Source organism: Podarcis muralis, chromosome 18, assembly GCF_964188315.1.
Source record: "Podarcis muralis chromosome 18, rPodMur119.hap1.1, whole genome shotgun sequence".
In the NCBI taxonomy this organism is placed as follows: domain Eukaryota; kingdom Metazoa; phylum Chordata; class Lepidosauria; order Squamata; family Lacertidae; genus Podarcis; species Podarcis muralis.
The window spans coordinates 8,359,435-8,383,962 of record NC_135672.1 but is presented as its reverse complement, the minus strand read 5'-3'; the positions used below and the strand labels follow the sequence as shown (position 1 = coordinate 8,383,962).

General features: G+C 48.3%; 1 protein-coding gene across 3 annotated transcripts; it reads right to left on the bottom strand.

Annotated features, from left to right (window-relative positions):
• Window positions 1–3,501: 3,501 nt before the first annotated feature.
• STAP2 (signal transducing adaptor family member 2) lies at window positions 3,502–24,429 on the bottom strand. Of its 3 annotated transcripts, none has more exons than XM_028713904.2 (13): window positions 24,236–24,429; window positions 21,427–21,498; window positions 20,454–20,585; window positions 19,340–19,396; window positions 17,818–17,939; window positions 17,009–17,140; window positions 15,376–15,445; window positions 12,954–13,056; window positions 11,404–11,487; window positions 10,194–10,343; window positions 9,045–9,080; window positions 7,778–7,900; window positions 3,502–5,248 (listed from the first exon to the last, which is right to left on the bottom strand). In XM_028713904.2, exons 1-13 carry the CDS (start codon window positions 24,329–24,331, stop codon window positions 5,187–5,189), a joined length of 1,239 nt encoding a protein of 412 aa, XP_028569737.2. In that variant the 5' UTR covers window positions 24,332–24,429; the 3' UTR covers window positions 3,502–5,186. The 3 variants fall into 3 exon arrangements, with proteins under 3 accessions (XP_028569737.2, XP_028569736.2, XP_077777916.1); XM_028713903.2 differs by having other exon boundaries at window positions 10,194–10,346; window positions 24,236–24,428; XM_077921790.1 differs by lacking the exon at window positions 20,454–20,585 and having other exon boundaries at window positions 10,194–10,346.
• Between the last annotated feature and the right edge of the window lie 99 nt (window positions 24,430–24,528).

Sequence of the window (24,528 nt, the reverse complement as noted above, 5' to 3'; positions counted from 1 at the left end):
GGTGGCTTCCCAAAAAATATTAAAATACTGTAATACATCAAACATTAAAAGCTTCCCTAAACAGGGCTGCCTTCAGATGTCTTCTAAAAGTCTGGTAGTTGTTGTTCTCTTTGACATCTGGTGGGAGGGCGTTCCACAGGGTGGGCGCCACCACCGAGAAGGCCCTCTGCCTGGTTCCCTGTAACTTGGCTTCTCGCAGGGAGGGAACCGCCAGAAGGCCCTCAGAGCTGGACCTCAGTGTCCGGGCAGAACGATGGGGGTGGAGACGCTCCTTCAGGTCTACTGGGCCGAAGCCGTTTAGGGCTTTAAAGGTCAGTACCAACACTTTGAATTGTGCTCGGAAACGTACTGGGAGCCAATGTAAGTATTTCAAGACCGGTGTTATATGGTCTTGGTGGCCGCTCCCAGTCATAGGCGCCGACTCCATGGGGCTTGAGGGGGCCCGAGCCCCCTCAAAAATTCGTTTGGGGGGGCTCCGCCCCCCCAATAATCTCCGGCGCCCCTCCAGCAGAGCGCCATCGCCGCCCCTCCCCCAGCCCAAAATGCACAGGGAGGGGCGGGCTGCATGCCTCCTGCCCTCCCTCCCAAGCAAAAGCTCCACCCAATTTCCTTTGGAGCTGATTAATAGGCGCAGCACGCTCTCCCCTCCCCTATTCGCTCACGAGGAGGCGGCGCCACTTTATTTGCATATTCATGAGCTTATTTATTATTCATGAGCTTTCCCGGCCCCCCCAATATTTTTTATAAGTCCGCGTCCCTGCTCCCAGTCACCAGTCTAGCTGCCTTGTATAGAATGTGTTTAGTCTAGAATGCCTTTCCACAGTCAATATCCTACAGATGTGAGATTATGGGTGCTCCAAACGTCGCAATAGGGTACTCCGAGCACAGCAGCAGACAGGACAGTTCTTCCAGGATAATGAACTGTTTCAATGATAAATCTTCACCAGTGAATTAATAGCCCCCCAAAGGTACATCAGGGACGCGGGTGGCGCTGTGGGTAAAACCTCAGTGCCTAGGACTTGCCGATCGTATGGTCGGCGGTTCGAATCCCCCGGCGGGGTGAGCTCCCGTTGCTCGGTCCCTGCTCCTGCCAACCTAGCAGTTCGAAAGCACATCAAGTGCAAGTAGATAAATAGGTACCGCTCTGGCGGGAAGGTAAACGGCGTTTCCGTGTGCTGCACTGGTGCTGGTTCGCCAGAGCAGCTTCGTTATGCTGGCCACGTGACCCAGAAGTGTCTCCGGACAGTGCTGGCCCCCGGCCTCTTGAGTGAGATGGGCGCACAACCCTAGAGTCGGACACGACTGGCCCTTACGGGCAGGGGTACCTTTACCTTTAATGGTACATCAAATGGCCTTGGATCAGCTATCACTAAAAAATGTAGCAAGCTGATCAGAAACATTGCTGTTTGGAACGTGGTCAGTGGCCCTGAGACCCTTTAAAATGACAACATCCCTGACTGCCTGCTCAAAAGCTCCCTCTGGTTTTTGATCATGCATTTATTACGGTTTGTGCTCGATATGCTATTGGGGAGGTCAGACGTGCTCCCGCTTTCAGCACTGTTTCTCCCTGCCAAAGTTTGGTCAGCAATTGGTGCATATCCTGCACATAGCTGTCAACTTACAGATTTGAAAATAAGGGACCAGCAGCCAAAATAAGGGACCTGCAGCCTCCCCTGTTCCAGGCACTCCAGTCTTCCTGTCCTCCTGCAGTCTGGTCAGACTCATGCTGGGTAGCTTCGAGAACACTGTCCAACCAACTTTGTAACCAGAGGTTCAACTGAATAGAATCTGAATCACATGCACCACAAGGCCTATGCAGCCTCAACTTAAGATGGCTCCCCGGCCTGGCTTTGCACTGCAAAGTTTGCAGCAGCATGTGCAACAAAATGGCGTCCAGCATTCAAAAACCCCCTCAGCTTGCATTAACTAGCCACACACAAGGCATGCAAGCTCCACCCCCCAGTCGTTCTTAGACTTTTTATTGGGTGAGCAACACAGCCAAGCAACACAGTTGGAGCCTCCCTCCTCCCTGGCCGGCAGGAAGGGAGGGAGAGGAGCTGCTTCCTTTGAAATTTAAGGGACATCATTTAAGGGACATCTATCAATAAGGGACAGCAGCGGGACATGGCGCTGGAATAAGGGACTGTCCCTTCAAATAAGGGACACTTGACAGTAATGATCCTGCAACTCCCTGCTGCAATCTCATGACCTCTTTTACACCACAAACGTTCTGATTTATTTTTGTGTCCCCCCCCCCATTTTGTTGCCCTACCTGGACAGCAGTCATATGGTGGCATAATGGGGGGAACCATTGCAGAACAGAGTACCTCCTTAATCCACAAGCTTGTAGAGTTCTTGGTTTGTTTTTTTAGAAAACGACTCTTTCATACCACACAACCAGCTTCCAGCCTTAACAATAAATTTCAGATTTCTGCACAACTCAGCTGCTTCTTTGTGGGGTTCTTAGAGCGAATTCAAGGGACTTCTCTACAACATTGTCTTTTTGTTTTGAATCGCCACTTCCAAAAAATATTAAAATACTGTAGTACATCAAACATTAAACACTTCCCTAAACAGGGCTGCCTTCAGATGTCTTCTAAAAGTTTGGAGAAGCCCAACTGCGGCTATTGGGATGGCAACTGGGCCAGGTAAAGCGAAGCCTCTTCAGGCCGTCTAAAGGTCCCCCCCAAATATAGTCAGGCCCCCCGCCAGAAGCTGGGCTCTGCCCTCGCCGGTCCTGGAAGGATCCTTTTTAAAAAGTCCCCTATGCTCAGAGACTTTGCGCCTCTTCACTGGGGGAGATAGGAAGCCCAGAGCACTTGTTCTTTAGATGTCCCTTTTAGGAAGAGGCACGTAGCGAGACCATTGAGGTGAGGCTCACTGACCTCCCGGAAAAGCAAAAATGTGACCTTTTCCTGTTAGGCAAAGATCATAAGACGACCCGGATGGTCGCCAGATTCTGTGTACGGATCTGTAGGCGCAGACCATCCCCCGACCCAAACCAGTTCGTTAAGAAAACCCCCAAACTCGGTTCCGTGGGTGACTCCGGGTCATCTCTCTGCAGTAGCTTATCTTAAAGTTTTAAGTGTCTATACGCTTATCGCATTTATAAATTTTAAATTTATTGTTGTACGTTGTTTTGTTTTCCTTCTGGGATTGGACCCCCAAGTGTGTTTTATAAGCTGGTCTCCCACCGTAATAAATTATCTATCTAGTCCAGCCCCCCACAAGGTCTGAGGGACAGTGGACCGGCCCCCTGCTGGAAAAGTTTGCTGACCCCTGGACTAGGATCTGGGAGGTCTGGGTTCGAATTCCTCCTCAGCCATGAAGCTTGATGGGCAGGCTTGGAGCCAGCGACTGCCTCTCGGTCTTGCCTGCCTCGCTGGAATTGCTGCGAGGATAATTAACTATGAGCTCCCTATGGGGAGAGTGAGACATTAGACGCAACAAACAACCAAACTGAACACGTGTGTATAGAAACATATTAGAGACAAAAAAATATTTCTTTTTTTTAAAAAAAAAGGGATATCAGATATCTTTATTTGGCGTCGGCTTTGTGATACCAGTCCAGTTTCCAAAAATGAAATTATTTAAGCCATATGATGGCAGCGTTTGGACCTTTTGCACAGAAAGCAAGAACTCCAGCTCCTCCCTGCTCAAGCGGTGGCGACATCAAGCGACAACTTCCCGGTGTGAAGCACCGCGCTTCTCCCCGCCACTCCCCAGGCCAGAGTCTTTCCATTTTCCGTTGGAGTGAAATGGAGGTTGCCGTCCTGAGCACATCCACACAGAAGTCAGCCCCGCTTCCTTTTGCATGGTGAGGATTTACCTTTACCTTTAGGCACCTTGCCCACAAAGGTCTGTATAATTAAAGCTATGGTTTTCCCAGTGCAGTGGTACCTCAGGTTAAGAACTTAATTTGTTCTGGACGTCCGTTCTTAACCTGAAACTGTTCTTAACCTGAAGCACCACTTTAGCTAATGGGGCCTCCTGCTGCCACCTCGCCGCCGGAGCAGAATTTCTGTTCTCATCCTGAAGCAAAGTTCTTAACCTGAAGCACTATTTCTGGGTTAGCGGAGTCTATAACCTGAAGTATATGTAACCCGAGGTACCACTGTAGTGATGTATGGAAGTGAGAGCTGGACCATCAAGAAGGCTGGTCGCCGAAGAATGGATGCTTTTGAATTCCGGTGCTGGAGGAGACTCTTGAGAGTCCCATGGACTGCAAGGAGATCAAACCTCTCCATTCTGAAGGAAATCAGCCCTGAGTGCTCACTGGAAGGACAGATCCTGAAGCTGAGGCTCCAGTACTTTGGCCACCTCATGAGAAGAGCAGACTCCCCGGAAAAGACCCTGATGTTGGGAAAGATGGAGGGCACAAGGAGAAGGGGACGACAGAGGACGAGATGGTGGGAAAGTGTTCTCGAAGCTACCAGCATGAGTTTGACCCAACTGCGGGAGGCAGTGGAAGACAGGAGTGCCTGGCGTGCTCTGGTCCAGGGTGTCACGAAGAGGCGGACACGACTAAGCGACTAAACAACAACAAGGCACCTCATGCTGCAAGAGATCACCCATTTATATTATTTAGAGGACCTCCAGTGAGTTGAATATGCATGGGGGGGGGGGGGAGACGACCGCACAAAGGTAAAATTTCCATCCGTTCATTGCTGCGTTCTCGTTTACCTCTGCCTACCCGTGGCAGGTGACTCCCTGCATAGTTGTGCAAAATGGAATGTAGCAAAGAAATGGCTCCTAGCTCCTCCTATAACATGCTCCCCTTCGCAGCCGCCAACAAACTGGCCTATTCTATCCTTTGCAACCGCCCTTTCAGAAAGCCGGCCCTCTCTTTGCAATTCCGACGGGAGCATTGCAACAGCTCAGGGAGAGCTGGAAGACGTGCAAGTTTTTAGCCTCTTAAGAGTACCCTTTGCCCTTTTTCAAACAGTGCTGGGTGTCAGGGAGGTGGATATTTTCAACTTGGTTCCCGGCGATGGGTAAAACAGCCGCCTCTATTGAAGCAAGAGGACAGTTCTGGGAAGGACGGACGGCTGCGAGATCACGCTGTGACACGGAGCAGAGGAAGACTTGTGCAGGAAAACCATGAAATCTCTGGCCGGCAGCCTTCCAGAGTGGATCACCGGCCGCCCTGTCCTTTGCTTGGCCCGTTGGTGAGAGGTGCAGACAGCTCAGTCTTCCTGAAGCGTCGCCCTCCGTTCCTGAAGTTTGCGTTCCAGTTCCTCGGTCATCCCTAACCAGAAAAACATAAGCATTGTGTGAGTGTGATAGGAATTTTATGGTCTTAGATATATGGTAATGTTCATAGTGCAGAGTCTGTCGAGACTGGCCCGTACGGGCAGGGGTACCTTTACCTTTACCTTTACCTTTAATGTTCAAGGGATGCGGGTGGCGCTGTGGGTAAAAGCCTCAGCGCCTAGGGCTTGCCGATCGAAAGGTCGGCAGTTCGAATCCCCGCGGCGGGGTGCGCTCCCATTGTTCGGTCCCAGCGCCTGCCAACCTAGCAGTTCAAAAGCACCCCCGGGTGCAAGTAGATAAATAGGGACCGCTTACCAGCGGGAAGGTAAACGGCGTTCCGTGTGCTGCGCTGGCTCGCCAGAGCAGCGATGTCATGCTGGCCACGTGACCCGGAAGTGTCTCCGGACAGCGCTGGCCCCCGGCCTCTTGAGTGATATGGGCGCACAACCCTAGAGTCTGTCAAGACTGGCCCGTACGGGCAGGGGTACCTTTACCTTTACCTTTAATGTTCATAAGTGTACCAACCAAGCACGTACATAGATCAGCACAGGAAGGCCAACCTGGAACCATTTTGATTCCTAAACCGACCAAATCTTTTCTCTGCAAGGTCAAAATGGAAAAGCCTCCCCATTGTCTTTTCCTTCACAAATCCTTCTTAAGGGCACATTTAAGATATGACTAGGGTGTGAGCCTGTGACCTGGCCCAGGAACTAAGTATTTATCACTACAAAACACTGGCCAGGCTCCCCAGGCAATCCAGTCAAGTAACCTGCCAGACAGGAGATAAACAAGGACAGGAGAAAAACAACACTCAAATTTCTGTTTTAGACCGCCTATTCTGTGATGTAGGTGTGATGTATCTGAGGAGTGGTCTTAGGTTACACCCCTTCTGTGATGTATGTTTGATGTTTCTGGGGGTGGTCTTGATCTACAGGGTGGCAATTTCAAAAGTCTTTATAAGGCCTTGCACACCATTTTTCTGGGTCCCTCCTCTCTCCTGCAGGTGAGGGGAGCACCCTGTTGCAACAGATCAATAAAGGCCAAGCCTACAGGCTGCTGTTTTGCTCCAAGTTATCCTGGTTGGTGTCTTTGTTTTTTGTCCAAGGGAGCCCTCGGATTTTTCTGTTAACAGTGTTTGTGTCTCTCTGTGTGTGTGTGTGTATGCGCAGCAGAGCTCTGGGGCTTAGGGGAAACATGGCAGGGAGCCCATGTGAAATTTCAAGTGAGTTTGGTGGAATTTCAGAATTCAACGGTGATTTTTAGAAACAGGGGCGCTGTCGTTCAACAAAGTAGCCCCCTCAATTTTTAACCCAAAGAGCAAACCCATTGCGATTACTGTGCCTAAGTCAGTCATGCTCATTAATTTCCATGGGTCTACTCTTGAGTAGAATGAGCATTTACTATACCGCGGGCTTTCCTTGCTTACTGATTTCACATCAGCTCACTATGTCAGATTGGAAGACCGGACAAACGCTAGAACATTAGCAGTGGCGAAGTTTTTATCGGTGGTTGCAAGAACCAATGATCCCTAGCTTTAAGTCTGAACAAAATGCTTGTTTAACCTGGAGGTAAAGGCAAAGGGACCCCTGACCATTAGGTCCAGACGTGGCCGACACTGGGGTTGCGGCGCTTATCTCGCTTTACTGGCCGAGGGAGCCAGTATACAGCTTCCGGGTCATGTGGCCAGCAGGACTAAGCCGCTTCTGGCAAACCAGAGCAGCACACGGAAACGCCGTTTACCTTCCCGCCACAGCGGCACCTATTTATCTACTTCCCTTCGAACTGCTAGGTTGGCAGGAGCAGGGACCGAGCAACGGGAGCTCACCCCGTCGTGGGGATTCGAACCGCCGACCTTCTGATTGGCAAGTCCTAGGCTCTGTGTTTTAACCCACAGTGCCACCCGCGTCCCCAACCTGGAGGTTGTCTGAATTGTGCATTGCTTTGTAACAATTTGTTGGGTCTCTGGACCATAATAAAGATTGATTGGTCGATTTCACATCTGGAACAGAGGCACAGTGACTCTGAATTAACCACAGCAAGGCGATGGCCGCAAAGTTTGCTCATATGGCACTACAGTCAAACAGAATAATCTTTACTTGCATCAGCCACTAGCCATAGCAATAAAATGAAATACAGTCATACCTTGGATCTCAAACGCCTTGGCTCTCGAACATATTGGCTCCCAAACGATCGAAACCTGGAAGTGAGTGTTCCAGTTTGCGAACAATTTGCGGAAGCTGAACATCCGATGCAGCTTCCGATTGGCTGCAGGAGCTTCCTGCAGCCAATCAGAAGCCGTGCCTTGGTTTCCAAACATTTTGGAAGTTGAACGGACTTCCAGAACAGATTCCGTTCGACTTTTGAAGTACAACTATAAAATGTACTGAAGACAGAGGTTAAAACTTAACTATAGAAAATACATTTGGGAGGGGGGATTATAGTAATAATCAAATAATGGATCTTATTCTAATTGCCCCCGCTAAAAACTTTGCACTAAGCAGATGGATAAATGCACAAGACTCACCAGTAGAAAAACTTCTAGGTAATGACATTGCTAGGCGAGAAGGGAGCGCCTGTCCAGTTTTCCTGGGGCTGGGTCCACAGGGAGATTTGCCGGGAGTCGGGAGTACAGGGACAGCTTTAAACTCTGTGAGGTGGGAAATAACAAAGGGGACAGGGGAAAAAACAACCTTAGCACTAGAGGCTGACAGGCTCCTTCTGTCTACAACCCAAGCGGAGGGCACAATTTTTTTATACACACCGTATTTTTCGCTCTATAAGACGCACCAGACCATAAGACGCACCTTGTTTTAGAGGAGGAGAACAAGAAGAAAATGTTCTCTCCCTCTCTGCTCAGCACCTCACCAGCAAAGCGGGAGAAGAAACGGAAGTGACTCCGTTTCTCCTCCCGCTTCGCTGAAGGGGCGCTGTGCAGAGAGGGAAAGCTGCGCAGAGGCTCTCCAGCGAAGCGAAGCCAGGAGAGCAAGAGGGATCGGTGCGCGCTGATCCCTGTTGCTCTCCTGGCTTCAGCGAAAGCTGCGCAACCTGCACTCGCTCCATAAGATGCACACACATTTCCCTGTACTTTTTAGGAGGGGAAAAGTGCATCTTATAGATCGAAAAATACGGTACATGCCCCAGCCATTCTGGGCGGCTCCCTGCAGAATATTAAAAACACGCTAAAACACCAAACATTATAAACTTCCCTAAACAGGGCTGCTTTCAGATGTCTTCTAAAAGTCAGATAGTTGTTTATCTCCTTGAAATCTGATGGGAGGGCGTTCCACAGGGCGGGTGCCACCACTGAGAAGGCCCTCTTCCTGGTTCCCTGTAACCTTGCTTCTCGCAGGGGGGGAACTGCCAGAAGGCCCTCAGCGCTGGACCTCCATGTCAGGGCTGAATGATGGGATGGAGATGCTCCTTCAGGTCTACTGGGCTGAGGCCATTTAGGGCTTTAAAGCTCAGCACCAACACTTTGAATTGTGCTCAGAAACGTCCTGGGAGAAAATGTAGGTCTTTCAGGACCGGTGTTACGTGGTCTCAGTGGCCGCTCCCAGGCACCAGTCTGGCTGCCGCATTCTGGATTAGTTGCAGTTTCCGGGTCACCTTCCAAGGTAGCCCCATGTAGAGCGCATTGCAGTAGTCCAAGCGGGAGATAACCAGGACATGCACCACTCTGGCGAGACAGTCTGCGGGCAGGGAGCGTCTCATCCTGCATACCAGATGGAGCTGGTAAACAGCTGCCCTGGACACCTTTATTCCTAAAAGTGCCACAAAGTATGTTCGCTTACCTTTGAATGGCTTGGTCTGTCTCATCTCAGCAACATCTGGGAAAAAGGGAAAAAGAGATAAAATCCAAAAGAAGTGGCTTAAGAAGATAAGAATAACCTCCTCTGGATTACTTCAAAGGGCTTATACTAGATGACCCAGCTCTAGAATTCCACGATTCTATGGCCAAGCAGAGGGATTCGAACTCGTGTCTCCCAAGTCCTAGTCCAACACCCTAACCACTACACCACAATAAACCACCTGACCATCGGCTGGGGCTGATGGGAGTTAAGAGTCCAGGTTGCCAGTTCTGCATCGCTGTTTTAGGGTCCTGCATATTGCAAGGAAAGGGACATGGGTGGCGCTGTGGGTTAAACCACAGAGCCTAGGACTTGCCGATCGGAAGGTCGGCGGTTCGAATCCCCGCGGCAGGGTGAGCTCCCGTCGTTCGGTCCCAGCTCCTGCCCACCTAGCAGTTCGAAAGCACAATTAAGTGCAAGTAGATAAATAGGTACCGCTTTATAGCGGGAAGGTAAACGGCCTTTCCGTGTGCTGTGCTGGCTTGCCAGAGCAGCTTCGTCACGCTGGCCACATGACCCGGAAGTGTCTCTGGACAGCGCTGGCTCCCGGCCTCTTAAGCGAGATGAGCGCACAACCCCAGAGTCAGTCACGACTGGCCCGTACGGGCAGGGGTACCTTTACCTTTACCTATATTGCAAGGAACCAGCTACAAGGCAGCGCAACGTAGTGGTTAGAGCACAGGACTTTGACATTCAAACCTTTATGCGGTCACAAACCTCGCTGGTTGAGTCTGGGTCAGTGACTCTCGCATTTTGGGGGGTGCAATTTTTATTGCATTTCAGGAATTTTAGCCAATTAACATCAAATTTATAACAATTTAAGGGTTGACTTACCGCCCTGCTTCCATGATGCCTCCCTTCCCTCCCTCCCTCTCTGCTCATTTCCTAATTCCATTTCAATAGTTAAAACATTTTAGCATTCTTATTTTCCCCCCTTCTTCGTTTCCCACCGGCTGTACATATTTCAGTTCCCGACTCTCCCTTTCATCCTGGCCTCCCTTGCAGGCTTGTTGTGAAAGCAACACGGAGGCCCGTGAAATAACCACAAAGCCTGTTCAGATCCTATCTAAAGACCCGTCGGCAAAGAATTACCTTCGTCGTTCACGTACGTCTGGTCTGGGGCATCTTCGGCCTCATAGACATGCTCAGGCTTGGAAGTCCGTGCGGGAATTGGGGGCTGGAACGGCGGAGGGGGAAGCAAGCTTTTCGGAGACTGGGAATTCTTTCCTTCTCTGGCTGCACCTGCTGTGTGGACAGATGGATGCAATTTGGACATGCTAGGATGGAGAAGGGACACGGGTGGTGCTGTGGGTTAAACCACAGAGCCTAGAGCTTGCTGTTCGGAAGGTCGGCGGTTCAAATCCCCGCGACAGGGTGAGCTCCCGTTGCTCGGTCCCTGCTCCTACCCACCTAGCAGTTCGAAAGCACATCAAAGTGCAAGTAGATAAATAGGTACCACTCTGGCGGGAAGGTAAACGGCGTTTCTGTGCGCTGCTCTGGTTCGCCAGAAGAGGCTTAGGCATGCTGGCCACATGACCTGAAAGCTGTATGCCGGCTTCCTCAGCCAATAAAGTGAGATGAGCCCCGCTACCCCAGAGTCGGTCACGACTGGACCTAATGGTCAGGGGTCCCTTTACCTTTACCTTACTGACCAGCACACTCCCGTGACAGGAACTTCCATGGGGGTGGGGGGCAGTGATAGACTCCTACTTTTAAAAAATCATGGAGGAGAGAGCTACCCAGAGACACAGCCGTCTTCGACTTTCCTTGGCCTCCAAACATAGGACCAGATGCTAAAGACCATAGGTAAAGGTAAAGGACCCCTGGATGGTTAAGTCCAGTCAAAGGTGACTATGGGGTTGCGGCGCTCATCTCACTTTCAGGCCAAGGGAGACGCCGTTTGTCCGCAGACAGCTTTCTGGGTCATGTAGCCAGCAGGACCAAACCACTTCTGGTGCAACGGGACACCGTGATGGAAGCCAAAGAGCATGGAAACGCCGTTTACCTTCCCGCCAGAGTGGTACCTATTTATCTACTTGCACTGGTGCGCTTTCAAACTGCTAGGTTGGCAGGAGCTGGGACGGAGCAAGGGGAGCTCACCCTGTCGCGGGGATTCAAACCCCTGACCTTCTGATTGGCAAGTCCAAGAGGCTCAGTGGTTTAGACCACAGCGCCACCCACGTCCCTATAAAGACCATAGAAAGGTTGGGTGCGGCATCCCAAACTTCTGGCCCCCGGGGAAGAGGAACAGGGAGGTTAACATGAGTTTAGCCTCAGGATTAGTGCAAGCGAACTGTCACACCTCTTGGGGGTCGCGGCAGGATACCGGGCATGCGCGGGGCCACCAGGGCAGTCTCTCCACTTTCTTTATCCGTCTCCATGATCTCTGCAAAACGAGAAGAAACTGCAATTACAGATCTTGGCAAACACAGAAACAAAAGTAGAAGCTCTCACTAAGTCTGTATATTTGTCCCATGTCCGCAACGGAAACAAACCCAGCGAAAGACCAGTTGTTCTCCTCTGCTGCTGTTGTTGCCATAGAAAATTTTTACACATCCCTTGGGAAGACAGGCAAATGAATGCCAGTGTACTGGAAGAAGCAAAGATCACCAGTGTCAAAGCGATGATTCTTCAACATCAACTTCGTTGGACTGGTCATGTTGTGTGGATGCCTGATGATCGTCTTCCAAAGCAACTACTTTATTCCGAACTTAAAAATGGAAAGCGTAATGCTGGTGGTCAACAAAAGAGGTTTAAAGACTGTCTCAAGGCAAATCTTTAAAAATGTGGTATAAACACTGACAACTGGGAAACACTGGCCTGCGAGTGCTCCAGTTGGAGAACAGCCTTTACCAAAGGTGTCGTGGGCTTTGAAGACACTCAAACTCAGGACAAAAGGGAGAAACGTGCTAAGTGGAAGGCACACTTGGCAAATCCACACCGTGATGAACTCCTGCCCGGAAACTTATGTCCCCACTGTGGAAGGACGTGTGGATCCAGAATTGGCCTCCACAGTCACTTACGGACTCACGGTTAAGACCATGTTTATAGAAGACAATCTCACTCAGCTATGAGGGATAGTAGAAGAAGATGAAGATGAAGATGATGAAGAAGAAGATGATGAAGATGATGATGAAGATGATGAAGAAGATGATTTTCAGGGCACAAATGATATGCAGTTGGTGACATTTATTTTTTGGCCCTGTTAAAATTGCATTTCCTTTGCATGGAAGCGCAGAAATAATTACACATTTGACTGATTAAATTTGCAAGTTACGTTGAGCTTTGTAAAACCAACGGCAACATAAAAAAGTAAAGGGACCCCTGACCACTAGGTCCAGTCGTGGCCGACTTTGGGGTTGCGGCGCTCATCTCGCCTTATTGGCCGAGGGAGCCGGCGTACAGCTTCCGGGTCATGTGGCCAGCATGACTAAGTCGCTTCTGGCGAACCAGAGCAGCGCACGGAAATGCCGTTTACCTTCCCGCCGGAGTGGTACCTATTTATCTACTTGCACTTGATGTGCTTTCGAACTGCTAGGTTGGCAGGAGCAGGGACCGAGCAACGGGAGCTCACCCCGTCATTGCGGGGATTCGAACCGCTGACCTTCTGATTGGCAAGTCCTAGTCTCTGTGGTTTAACCCACAGCGCCACCAATGGCAACATAGATTAAGTTAAATACCGGGCAGCGAGTCAAAGTACATGCAGGCCCTGCTACCTGAGAATGTTGCCTTCTCCGGTATCTCTCCTTAGGCGAGGGTTCACATAACAAGTCAACAATTTCCTTTGATTCCTATGGGGAAATTTGTAACGCGTTCCGACAACGTAGAGGAGGGCTTGAGCCACGAACCTACCTAGAGTCATGGCGTAGCTCTCGTCGAGAGATAGGGGCACCAGGATGCGCTTGCTGCTGTTTACAAAAAATTCCACCACCTTGGCAAGCGATGAGCAGCGAAACTGAGGAAAGAGAAAGAGGGGGACACGATTCACTAACATTTACCAGGGCTTGGCGAAGAGTTGGAAATTCTCTGTTTTCAGCATTGCAGTAACCCCAAGAACAGCCCTGCAGGGAAAATGGCTGTGTGTGAATCTGTCCGTTTTTGTTTCTCTCGTTTTCTCGTTTTTCCCGTCTTAAGTTCAGCTCCCTGCCTTTCCACATCAGTCTGTGAATTGCTTTTTTAAAAAGTCCTCAAGATAAACTCGCCAGCAAATTTGTCTAATATGCAACGTTTTTGCATGCAGTTTCCCCTAAGCAAACCTTTTCATAAATATATAAATTTCCCCTAAGATCATGTAAGTTATTTCCACAGATATATGGATCTGTTTGAATATCTACAGTGGTACCTCGGGTTAAGTACTTAATTCGTTCCGGAGGTCCGTTCTTAACCTGAAACTGTTCTTAACCTGAAGCACCACTGAAGCCTATGGGGCCTCCCACTGCCGCTGCCGTGCGATTTCTGTTCTCATCCTGAAGCAAAGTTCTTAACCTGAAGCACTATTTCTGGGTTAGCGGAGTCTGTGTACCTGAAGCGTATGTAACCTGAGGTACCACTGTATGTACATTACTCCAAATGGCGTACAAAAATGTGTTCAGGGGTTCCAACCAAAAATCGGAAGAATTTTTGTGAAGTATGTATGGTTTTTGATTTGTTTGGAGGATTCATTGTTATTTATTTTTTCCCCTATGATTTGTATTAAATTTTCTGTTTTACAATTTAGAATATCCATTTAAACATCCTTAAAATATCAGCAACTTCCCTTCTCCTTCTCTGGTTCATTTTGCATATCAGAAATCCGTGGTTATTTTACAAAAAGTAAACCGTTCAGTATGCCACCATTACATCCATCAAAACTTATTTACGCTGTTTAATTTATCTCAATGCTGCCAACATTTTCAGGTGTGCACAATTTCCCCACATATATTCAACAAACGTTTTCCAATCTTCCCTAAACATATGCTTTTCTTGTTCTCTTATTCTGTATGTTAGGTCCATCAGTTTAAGCTGCCATTCTTCTTTAGCTGGGACCTCGCTCGTTTTCCAGATTATTCTTTTTATAAGCAAATATGCAAATTGCTCCAGAAATATGGGGAGCTGAACTTTAAGATGGAGAAAATGAGAAATGGAGAGAAACAAAACTGACAAATTCTTCCATTGCATGAGCCTGCCTGTTCTTGCTTGCTCGCCTTGATACCTTGTGCCCCCTTGTCCACACAGACATTTGGGCCTGATCCTGTGTCCCTAATCTTGCTGTCTTCTGGCTCTCACAGATTGTTATGCAACTACTAAGTCAAGCCTGCCTTTCAGGGATCAAATCGTGAATTGAAATGTGAGAAACTTCTTGTTACTTTTAAGGAAATACTCTTGATTCTTTAACACAAAGTCCCATGATATATTGTCAAAGGCCTTTTCAGCGTCCACAAATATTAACATTGTTTCTCATTCCTGGCATTCAAATATTCTAAAATATTGATTATATTTCTTATATTGTCTTTCATCTGTCTGCCAGGAAGGAAACCCGCTTAACCTTATGTATAATCTCTTGTAATAACGTTTTCATTCTCTTTGCTAGTATACTAGCAAAAATTTTATAATCTGTGTTTAACAGTGAAATAGGCCTGTAATTTTTAACTTGTGTTAGGTCAGAGTCTTGTTTTGGAATAAGTGTAATAAAAGCTTCTTTCCATGTTTCTGGGATTTCTCTATTCTTCATAATATTGTTCATAACTTCTTTCATTGGTACAAGCAGGATGTGTCTCATTTCTTTATAATAGCTTGCCGTAAATCCATCTGGTACTGGAGCCTTTCCTTTTTTTAAATAAGGAAAGACTCTTGTGTCTGTATTCTTTTAAGAGAGACCAGTTGCTCTCTGGGGTCTCAGGTGAAGAAAGGTCTTGGCCCGCCATCTGCTAACAGGTCCTTTCAACTCACGATATGTAGGATTTACCGTATTTTTCACTCTATAAGACGCACCAGACCACAAGACGCACCTAGTTTTTGGAGGAGGAAAACAAGAAAAAAATATTCTGAATCTCAGAAGCCAGAACAGCAAGAAGGATCGCTGTGCAGCGAAAGCAGCAACCCCTCTTGGTGTTCTGGCTTCTGGGATAGCTGCACAGCCTGCATTTGCTCCATAAGATGCACACACACACACATTTCCCCTTACTTTTTAGGAGGGAAAAAGTGAGTCTTATAGAGCAAAAAATACGGTAGTCTGGAACCTTGTCCTTACAAAACATTTGCCCTGCCACCTAGTGACGGCCCCAGCACAACTCACCGGCTCTTCGACATCAATGATGTATTCTCCATCGGTCAGGTTGATCTTATAGTGCTTTATAGACACGATCCTGCACCAGATACGGGGGAAAGAGGGAAATTGAGCAATGTCTTTTTGTAAGAATTGAGGTGTTTGTTTTTTAAAGGGTTTTTTATTCGCAAATTTAACAAGGAAGAAAACAAAAGCAAAAGAATGGGGGGGGTTAAAGGAAAGAAAAAGAGATTATGTAAAATTTGTAGGCTAAACCCGCCTTATATAACCAGCATGCTTCAGTCTAATAAATGCATGAAGGGTTAATGCCATAGAGTAAGCTGTCCTGACAGGCTTTGCCTATGTCATTTCCCCTTACCTTGGGAGGAAAGAGGTAACCAAGCTTTCCTTCTCTGAATTGCTCCCTCCAACCGCATGGCTTTAACAAGCCTCTTCTGTTTCAGACAAGAATGGAGCCTGAAACTAGCTTTTCCCTATACACTATAGTTTAGCTCTTACCATTTTGTAACCAATAACTTTTTTTTCTGCCTGTGCATCTTCTTCGAACTGCTGCATGGAAAAGCACATGACTCCGACCTTTGGAGCATTGGTAAGTAAACCTTTTTATAACTTTCAAACTTGTGGCCTGCTTCTATTCTAGGGGAAGCGGAAAACTTTAGAAGAAGCTCTTAAAGAGAATATTTATGGAGTTCGCTGGAAAGGGCACATTTTAAAGTTTTGCAGCCTATATTTCAACGCTTTTCTTTGTTGCATGTTTGGCTGTGTTCAATTTTAAGCTTGCGTCTTGGCTTCAAAGGATGTTTTCCCCAACAAAATCACCATCAGGTCATATGAAGGACATTAAGGAAGGGCAAAATATATATCGATATATCGTCCAAAACTGGTTTGAAGTCCATATGATTTCTGTTTCATGATTTTTGAGCTGTCAGTGTAACACAAATCATGATGTACCGTATTTTTCGCCCCATAGGGCGCACCGGCCCATAGGGCGCACCTAGTTTTTTTGGGGGGGAAATAAAGAAAAAAAATATATTTCCCCTCCAGGCACGGGGCTTCCCCCGACCCCAGCCCCCAGAACAGGCTGCTATCCGCATGCCTAAGGAACCCGCGGGAAGTCGCTTCGGTCTCCCCAGGCTTGCAGATATCTGCCCGAAGGCTTCGGGATGAAGGCATCTCTCTTCGGGATGCAGGCAACTCCGCAAACCAGGTTGGGGAACAGCAGGATGGTGGTGCTCCGCCTCCCCGTTGTCCCCCGAGCTTGTGGGGCTGCCCGATATCTGCCCGAAGCCCGGGGCGCACTGTGTAGCGCGCCCCAGGCTTCGGGATGCAGGCTGCTATCCGCAAGCCTTGGGAGCCCGACGGGAACTCCCATGGAGCTCCCAAGGCTTGCGGATAGCTTCCTGAAGCCTGGAGAGCGAGAGGAGTCCGTGCGCACCGACCCCTCTCACTCTCCAGGCTTCAGCGAAAGCCTGCATTTGCCCCATAGGACGCACACACATTTCCCCTTCATTTTTGGAGGGGGGAAAGTGCGTCCTATGGGGCGAAAAATACAGTATGTGTGTGTGTGGATGACAAGGGAGGCGATGGTGGACTAAAGGAGGAAAAGGAATTTTCTGCAATGGCTTTGCCTTGCCAAACTCACCCATTCGCCTTCAGCCGGGTGGTCACAGAGACGCTCTTGCCATCCCCTCCTGGCCGTAGCAACATATTCCCACAGTTTTCGTTCTTCTCCAGAAGGACTTCGGCCTCCGTCCTGGAGACCTTAAAGAAACAGCTGGGGCGGAAATAAATAAAGCAGAGATCTTTTGCAAAAACTACAGCCTTGGCCCAGACGGCATTGTGTGTGAATAATCTTCTGCTGCATTGCAAGGAGTGTTGGCGGGACTTAAAAAACGTTTGCCCTGCTTGGTGGGATCCAAATGAGAGCAAGTGCAGCCTCAGCAAGCATCATGCCATTGTTCCTGGTTGCTAAGCAACAGCTCCACCGGTCCCCCTCTTGGCCAACAAACTGTAGCACTTGCAGAATTAACCCCTAAGTTGCAAACTGAATGATCCCTGCTGTTGCACTTCCAACACGTGTCAAGGTACGCTCTCCTCGATAAGTGCTGTACAGTGGTACCTCCGGTTACGAATGGGATCCGTTCCAGAGGCCTGGTCGTATCCCGAAATCTTGGTAACCAGAGGCACCCTTCTGCGCACGCGTGCGGCACAATTAAGCACTTCTGCCCATGTGCGCGGCGCGCGTACACTTCTGGGTTGCCGCATTTGCAACCCAAAAGTTACATTACCCGAAGGTAACGTAACCCGTGGGTCCACTGTAAAAGGAAAACTGCAGGGTGGAAAATTGTAGCCCTACTAAGTTTAAAAGTCACCAGTAACACCGAGTGCATATTATTTCCCCTGGCAAAATATAAACACATCTTTGCCTCCAGGGGTTTACAGTCCACTCACTCTGGAAGCGGCTTCTCGACTCTCATGTCAGCTTTGGATCGACGTTGCTTTTCCTTCTCGAGTGCTTCAGACAACATGCAGAAGTGCCCAGGGAGCAAACTTAGGGTGGTTGGGACTTTCATCTACGGGAGAACAGAGTTTGGGGTTAGAGGTGTCGCTTAAGTGACTTCAACAATGCAGATGGAGCCCGGAGATAAAAGAAATCCTGACAGCACTTTACAGTGGTACCTCGGCTTACATACGCTTCAGGTTACAGACGCTTCAGGTTACAGACTCTGCTAACCCAGAAATAGTGCTTCAGGTGAAGAACTTTGCTTCAGGATGAGAACAGAAATCGTGCTCCGGCGGCGCCGCGGCAGCGGGAGGCCCCATTAGCTAAAGTGGTGCTTCAGGTTAAGAACAGTTTCAGGTTAAGAACGGACCTCCGGAACGAATTAAGTACTTAACCCGAGGTACCACTGTACTGAACAAAAGCAGTGTGTATAATTTGAGAAGTAAACCAGCCTTGTAGCAGAGAGATTTACAGTAGGGAGACATTCAACCAAACGTTCAGAGGAAAAATTCTCTCAGAGCTACTCTGCTAATCAGAGTGCTTGCTACCTCAGCAAACGTGATGTCACTCAGCTTGGTCGCTCGGCAACACCCCCGCCCCGCCCCTCTCTTGGCTGTTTGACTGAAACACAAGTAGAATGAACCATTTAGTTAATGATCTCTGCTGTTGCACTTCAGACATATTAAATAGTCATTTCATCTAGGACTGCAGCTAGGGAGAAGGGTTAAATCACCCCACAACGAATGAGATAATCTTCTGACGTTATTTACATGTTCAAAACCCTACATGTTAAATCCAAAAATTTCACACTGGACCTATTTACAATTGAAAACCTCCCCTTTTGCAGGACTAAGCTTCTATATGATTACTTCCCATTGTCCAAGCTAGAGATTTCGGGTTGTATTCAACTATCTTGTACTCAGAGTAGACTCACTGAAATGCATAGCCCTAAGTCTGTCAGGCGCATTCATGTCCTTATTCTGAGTAAGACTAACACGGGATGTAAACTTTTGCGAGCCAAAACTTCCTGATTTATCCCTTAAATAGCCTCTCTGAATTGCCCCGACGTCAGTTTCTCTTCCCACATGGTGGTGGTCGGGTGCTTAGACTATCAATTGCTCTCCATAGATCTTTGCTTCCTTTTAAAAAACATGACAAAAAATCACTAAAACAGAAGAAGAAGAAGAAGAAGAAGAAGAAGAAGAAGAAGAAGAAGAAGAAGAAGAAGAAGAAGGAGGAGGAGGAGGAGGAGGAGGAGGAGGAGGGGGGGAGGAGGAGGAGGAAGAGGAGGAGGAGGAAGAAGGAGGAGGAGGAAGAAGAAGAGGAGGAGGAGGAAGAAGAAGAGGAGGAGGAGGAGGAGGAGGAAGAAGGAGGAGGAGGAAGAAGAAGAGGAGGAGGAGGAAGAAGAAGAGGAGGAGGAGGAGGAAGAGGAAGAAGAGGAAGAAGAGGAGGAGGAGGGAATAAACTCACCTCCACAACCGTGAGAATAAAACCTTTCCATAGCTCTCGCGACTCAAGGCTTTCCATCTGAAAAGAACAATCCCAGTTTTAAAAACTTAACTTTGTCAATGTTAACCAATTCAATATTGTATACCAGGGTTAGACAACATGGTGCCCGTCATCTTTGACTATTAAGTGCAGATTTCGAAGGAACGGGCTATGTTTCATTGCTCGTTCTGTCTGGGAAAGTGAGACTCTGATAGCCATTGCTGAATCGCTCTTCCAAACCTCTCCCTCCAACATAATCAACTTAAAGACCTACAAATATCTGTGCTGGTACTGTTTGTACAAGGAAAGATGGCTGCGATGTAGATCTTTGCAACCTAAAGATATACAAACACCTGCGTTGTTCCCTGTTACATATTAGCTGGACAGAACTAGGTCTTTGTAACCTAAAGATCTACAGATAACGGTATAGTACCCCAAGCGTACTGGAAACAAAAGCAGAACAGATATCTATGATCCGAGAACAAACGGTTTTAGCTAAACCGACCCTGTTGTAAACATCTTTTTAATAAATAAAAATAAAAAAATTCTACAGGGCACTCAGTGAACATGGGCACCGGTTTTGGTTTCACATACAATGAAAATATTGATGAAGGGAATTCTGTTCAACACAGACAAGGAAAGTTTTTCTTCCAGAAGCTTCTCTGCTTCCTTTTTTTTAAAAAAAGAATTATTTATAATTTTCAAGTTTATACATTTCACTAGTTCTATGCATTTCACTAATTTTACATTCATTTTGACATTTCAGAACTTGACTTCCATCCCCCTCTTCTTCTTAATAAATAGGTACCACTCTGGCAGGAAGGTAAACGGCATTTCCATGCGCTGCTCTGGTTCGTCAGAAGCAGCTTAGTCCTGCTGGCCACATGACCCGGAAGCTGTACGCCGGCTCCCTCGGCCAATAAAGCGAGATGAGCGCCGCAACCCCAGAGTCATTCACGACTGGACCTAATGGTCAGGGGTCCCTTTACCTTATGCATAAATCACTTGGAGTTTTTGACGATCAATGGAACAAGCCTCATCTCTCGTCTCTGCAAGCAAGGAGATATCTTTGGACTTGGCACAAAGGATCTCTTACCTTCAGTTTCACTTCCTGGCTTCGCGTTTTTAGGTTCAGTCCCACTCCGTCCGCGGGCCAGGCCGCCGCAGTTCGTGGGGGGTTGTCATCAGCAACGGACAGGAAATCAGCCAGGTCAATTTTCTCAACGTGCTGCGGGGAGGAAGTGCAAGTAGAGTCAACACCCAAGTTTTTAGTCCTCATGATTTTTTTAAAAAAGTGCTCCGTCTCTCCGCAGAGAGCTAACTTCTGTTGCGCCTCCTTCCTGCTCACTTTGCAGCTGTCCACCTTCTTTTTAAAAATATATATATAAAGGTAAAGGTAAAGGGACCCCTGACCATTAGGTCCAGTCATGGCCAACTCTGGGGTTGCGGCGCTCATCTCGCTTTATTGGCCGAGGGAGCCGGCGTCCAGCTTCCAGGTCATGTGGCCAGCATGACTGAGCCGCTTCTGGCAAACCAGAGCAGCGCACGGAAACGCCATTTATCTTCCCGCCGGAGCGGTACCTATTTATCTACTTGCACTTTGACGTGCCTTTGAACTTCTAGGTTGGCAGGAGCAGGGACCGAACAACGGGAGCTCACCCCGTCATTGCGGGGATTCGAACCTCCGACCTTCTGATCGGCAAGTCCTAGGCTCAGTGGTTTAACCCACAGCGCCACCCGACGTCCCTACTCAAGAGTAGACCCCTTGAAATTTAGAGACACAAGCTAGTCATCTCCCCGAACGCCGATGGAGTAAATTTTCAAAACATTGTTTTGTTGCTGAATTGCCTCTGAAATTTGGCCATTTGCCCTGAATTTTTTTCCTAATGGTCCTAGCTTGGCCAGGTTGTTTTGCCTAGAAATTCCTCTGCAGTCGAGATATTCCCTCCATATCCCAAATAACCAAAATTGTACCATTTATGAATTTCTAGAGTTTAGGGCAGTCTCCCCCATATCCCCATCCCCCAAAAAGCCAAGATATATGTGTGAATATAATTCCTCGCCATTACCTGGGCATCTCTGCTGGTGTTGTAGAAATAGAGACTCAGTTCTCGGAGACCTGCCCAATATTTTTTGTACTCCTGGGGGAGGGGGAAGAGAAAAATCAGAGCAGTTGTAAAGAAACTTTCTTGTTGCAGCAGTTTTAATAAAATCAGGCTTACGAGGTGCTTTGCTTCTCAATATTCTCTGGTTGGCCTCTGTTATTTTCTCCTACCGATAGAGAACATACAAAGGGACTCTATATGGGCTCTTGGCTACCCCATAAGGGAAAAGGAGCAGGTTTTTTTTTACTTATATCACAAACAAACAAACAAGCAAGCAATTTCCTCCTCTGCTGTGGTTTTGAAGAAAATTGGCATTTCATTCTGCAGGGAGATCCCCCGACACAGCCTTTCTCAACCTGTGGGTCCCCAGATGTTGTTGAACTACAACTCCCATCACCCCCTAGCTAGCAAGGCCAGAGCTCAGGGATGATGGGAGTTGTAGTCCAACAACATCTGCGGACTCGCAGGTTGAGAACCGCTGCGACTCCTTTGATACTAAGATTTCTCATCAGGACAGCAGCAGGGGAAGAAAGAGTTAATTACATGCATGCGCACGCGCGCACACACACACACACACGGCATGAGGGATAGCTCAGTTGGCCATGGGTTCAAGTCCCACATTGGGCGAAAGATTCCTGAGCTACAAGGGGTTGGACTAGATGACCCTCGGGTCCCTTCCAGCTCTATGCGGGACTTGACATCTTTCCGCAGGGCCTGCAAGACAGAGCTGTTCTGCTTGGCCTTTGGTTTGGACTCAGTCTGACCCTTATGTTTCCCTCCCCCTTATAGTCTTGATTTATCGGCTACTTTTAAAATGAGGCTGCATTTTAAATTGCATTTTAACCTGTATTTTAAATTGGGTTTTCTTTTATTTTTTTCCTATCATGTTTTTTTTGGGGGGGGCGCGGGTGGCACTGTAGGTTCAACCACTGAGCCCTAGGACTTGCCGATCGGAAGGTCGGTGGTTCAAATCCCTGCGACGGGGTGAGCTCCCGTTGCTCGGTCCCTGCTCCTGCCAACCTAGCAGTTTGAAAGCACGTCAAAGTGCAAGTAGATAAATAGGTACCGCTCCAGCGGGAAGGTAAACAGCATTTCCGTGCGCTGCTCTGGTTCGCCAGAAGCGGCTTAGTCCTGCTGGCCACATGACCCGGAAGCTGTACGCCAGCTCCCTTGGCCAGTAAAGCGAGATGAGCGCCGCAACCCCAGAGTCGGTCACGACTGGACCTAATGGTCAGGGGTCCCTTTACCTTTACCTATCTAGCCCTAAGGCCAGGGTAGATTGTATGCCTATGCCTGCCTAAGTCTTTGCCGATGCAGGATCTCAAAGGGAAGTTGGAAGACAGGCACACAGGTGGCGCTGTGGGTTAAACCACTGTGCTGCTTGGGCTTGCCAATCGAATGGTCGCAGTTTGAATCCCCGCGACGGGGTGAGCTCCGGTTGTTCGGTCCCTGCTCCTGCCAACCTAGCAGTTCGAAAGCACGCTAACGCAAGTAGATAAATAGGTACCTCTCCAGCGGGAAGGTAAACGGCGTTTCCGTGCGCTGCTCTGGTTCGCCAGAAGCGGCTTAGTCATGCTGGCCACTTGACCTGGAAGCTGTACGCCGGCTCCCTTGGCCAGTAAAGCGAGATGAGCGCCACAACCCCAGAGTCGGTCACGACTGGACCTAATGGTCAGGGGTCCCTTTACCTTTATCATGTTTTTTACTGTGATTTCATTGGTGTTAGCCACCCTGAACCCGGCTCTGGCTGGGGAGGGCAGGGTATAAATAATAATAATAATAATAATAATAATAATAATAATAATAATAATTAGTCTATGATTCCATTACAGGCCGGCTGCAGCCCCATCAGAATCAAACAACAATCTGCATTCACACACACACACACACACACACACACACACACACACACTTACTTTAAATGCAAATATGTATTTCCCTAGTCAAGTCTAGGTTGGTTCTCAGAAACTGTGCAGACTTCAAAGTATTGCCCCTAATACTTTGCCATCCATAAGTATACCAGTCATGAACAGAGGGGCTACTAGACCATCTTGTCCTCCCCAAATTCCTCCCACCTCTTTTCAGAGCCATCTACCAAGCCTTCCGTCACACCTTGTGGCAGAGAGTTCCCCAGGCCTGTTTCTGTTGCCTCAACTGCCAACCTGCTCCGTTGGCTGTCTCCTTCCCCAATTTCTGGCATCAGGAGAAGAGTACTGAGCAGGTGGACGGGGAACAAAAGTCCTTCTATTTCTTTCCCCCACACACAGAACACAACCTCAATCACTCCCTTCCTTAAACTTTTTTAAAAAGAAAGGAAAATAGCAAAAGCTGTCATAGCGAAAGGTTTCCTGGAGCCCCAATCCTTTGAGTTTACTTTCCCACAACCTTTACCCAGTCGTTTTGGAGACACAGCAGCGAAAACGGTAAGTTCCCCAAATTCGAGGCAAACCAAAAGCACACAATTATCTGAACTTAATAAGTCTTGGGTTGCTTATCTATCTCACTCAATGTATCTTGAAACCCCATGTCTATTGCACCAATCACTCATTTGTTGGGGCAGTGTTTTCCCTGCAAAACAACTGCAAAACTTTGGAGGGGATCCGAAATTTTGGGATTTGGGGTTCATCATCCTGCCTGCCCCCCCCAAAAAAAAATCCTGCTGTGTGGGGATCCTGGGCCAAAGCCCCGTCACCTTCCTTCCTTGCTAACAGCGACAAAACTTGCAGTTCAGCTTTCTGATCCTTCTCCTAAGAGACTCTGAAGTCTCTCCTACCTTTTCCCAGGCGTTCCTCTTCTCCAGGAACCCCGAATAATAATGGGGCGGCACGGTGGCCTTCGGTTTGGTGGCCCAGCTGTGTGGCGCTGCCATCGTGGTCCCCGTGCGCCCCTGAAACGTCCCTCCACCGTCCAGCCTCGCAGAGTCTTTTGCCCAGAGTTCAGAGTCCGACACCAGGAAGCAAAATGCAATAAATTAAACGAGACTGTTTACTTCTTTCTCTTCCCCCCCCCTCCCTTTTCCCCTGAAATTTCCCCTAGGCCCTTCCCTCCGCAGGTGCGATTGGACAG

Bases quoted from the DNA above. Each gene is read 5' to 3' on its own strand.
- STAP2 (XM_028713903.2), bottom strand. From the start codon at position 24,331: ATGGCAGCGCCACACAGCTGGGCCACCAAACCGAAGGCCACCGTGCCG. The intron at 13,057-15,375 runs GTGAGTTGTGCT...CTCTTTCCTCAG, and splicing joins TCATTGATGTCGAAGAGCCG to TTTCGCTGCTCATCGCTTGC. The intron at 10,347-11,403 runs GTGTGACAGTTC...CTGTCCACACAG, and splicing joins CCTGCCGCGACCCCCAAGAG to CAGGTGCAGCCAGAGAAGGA.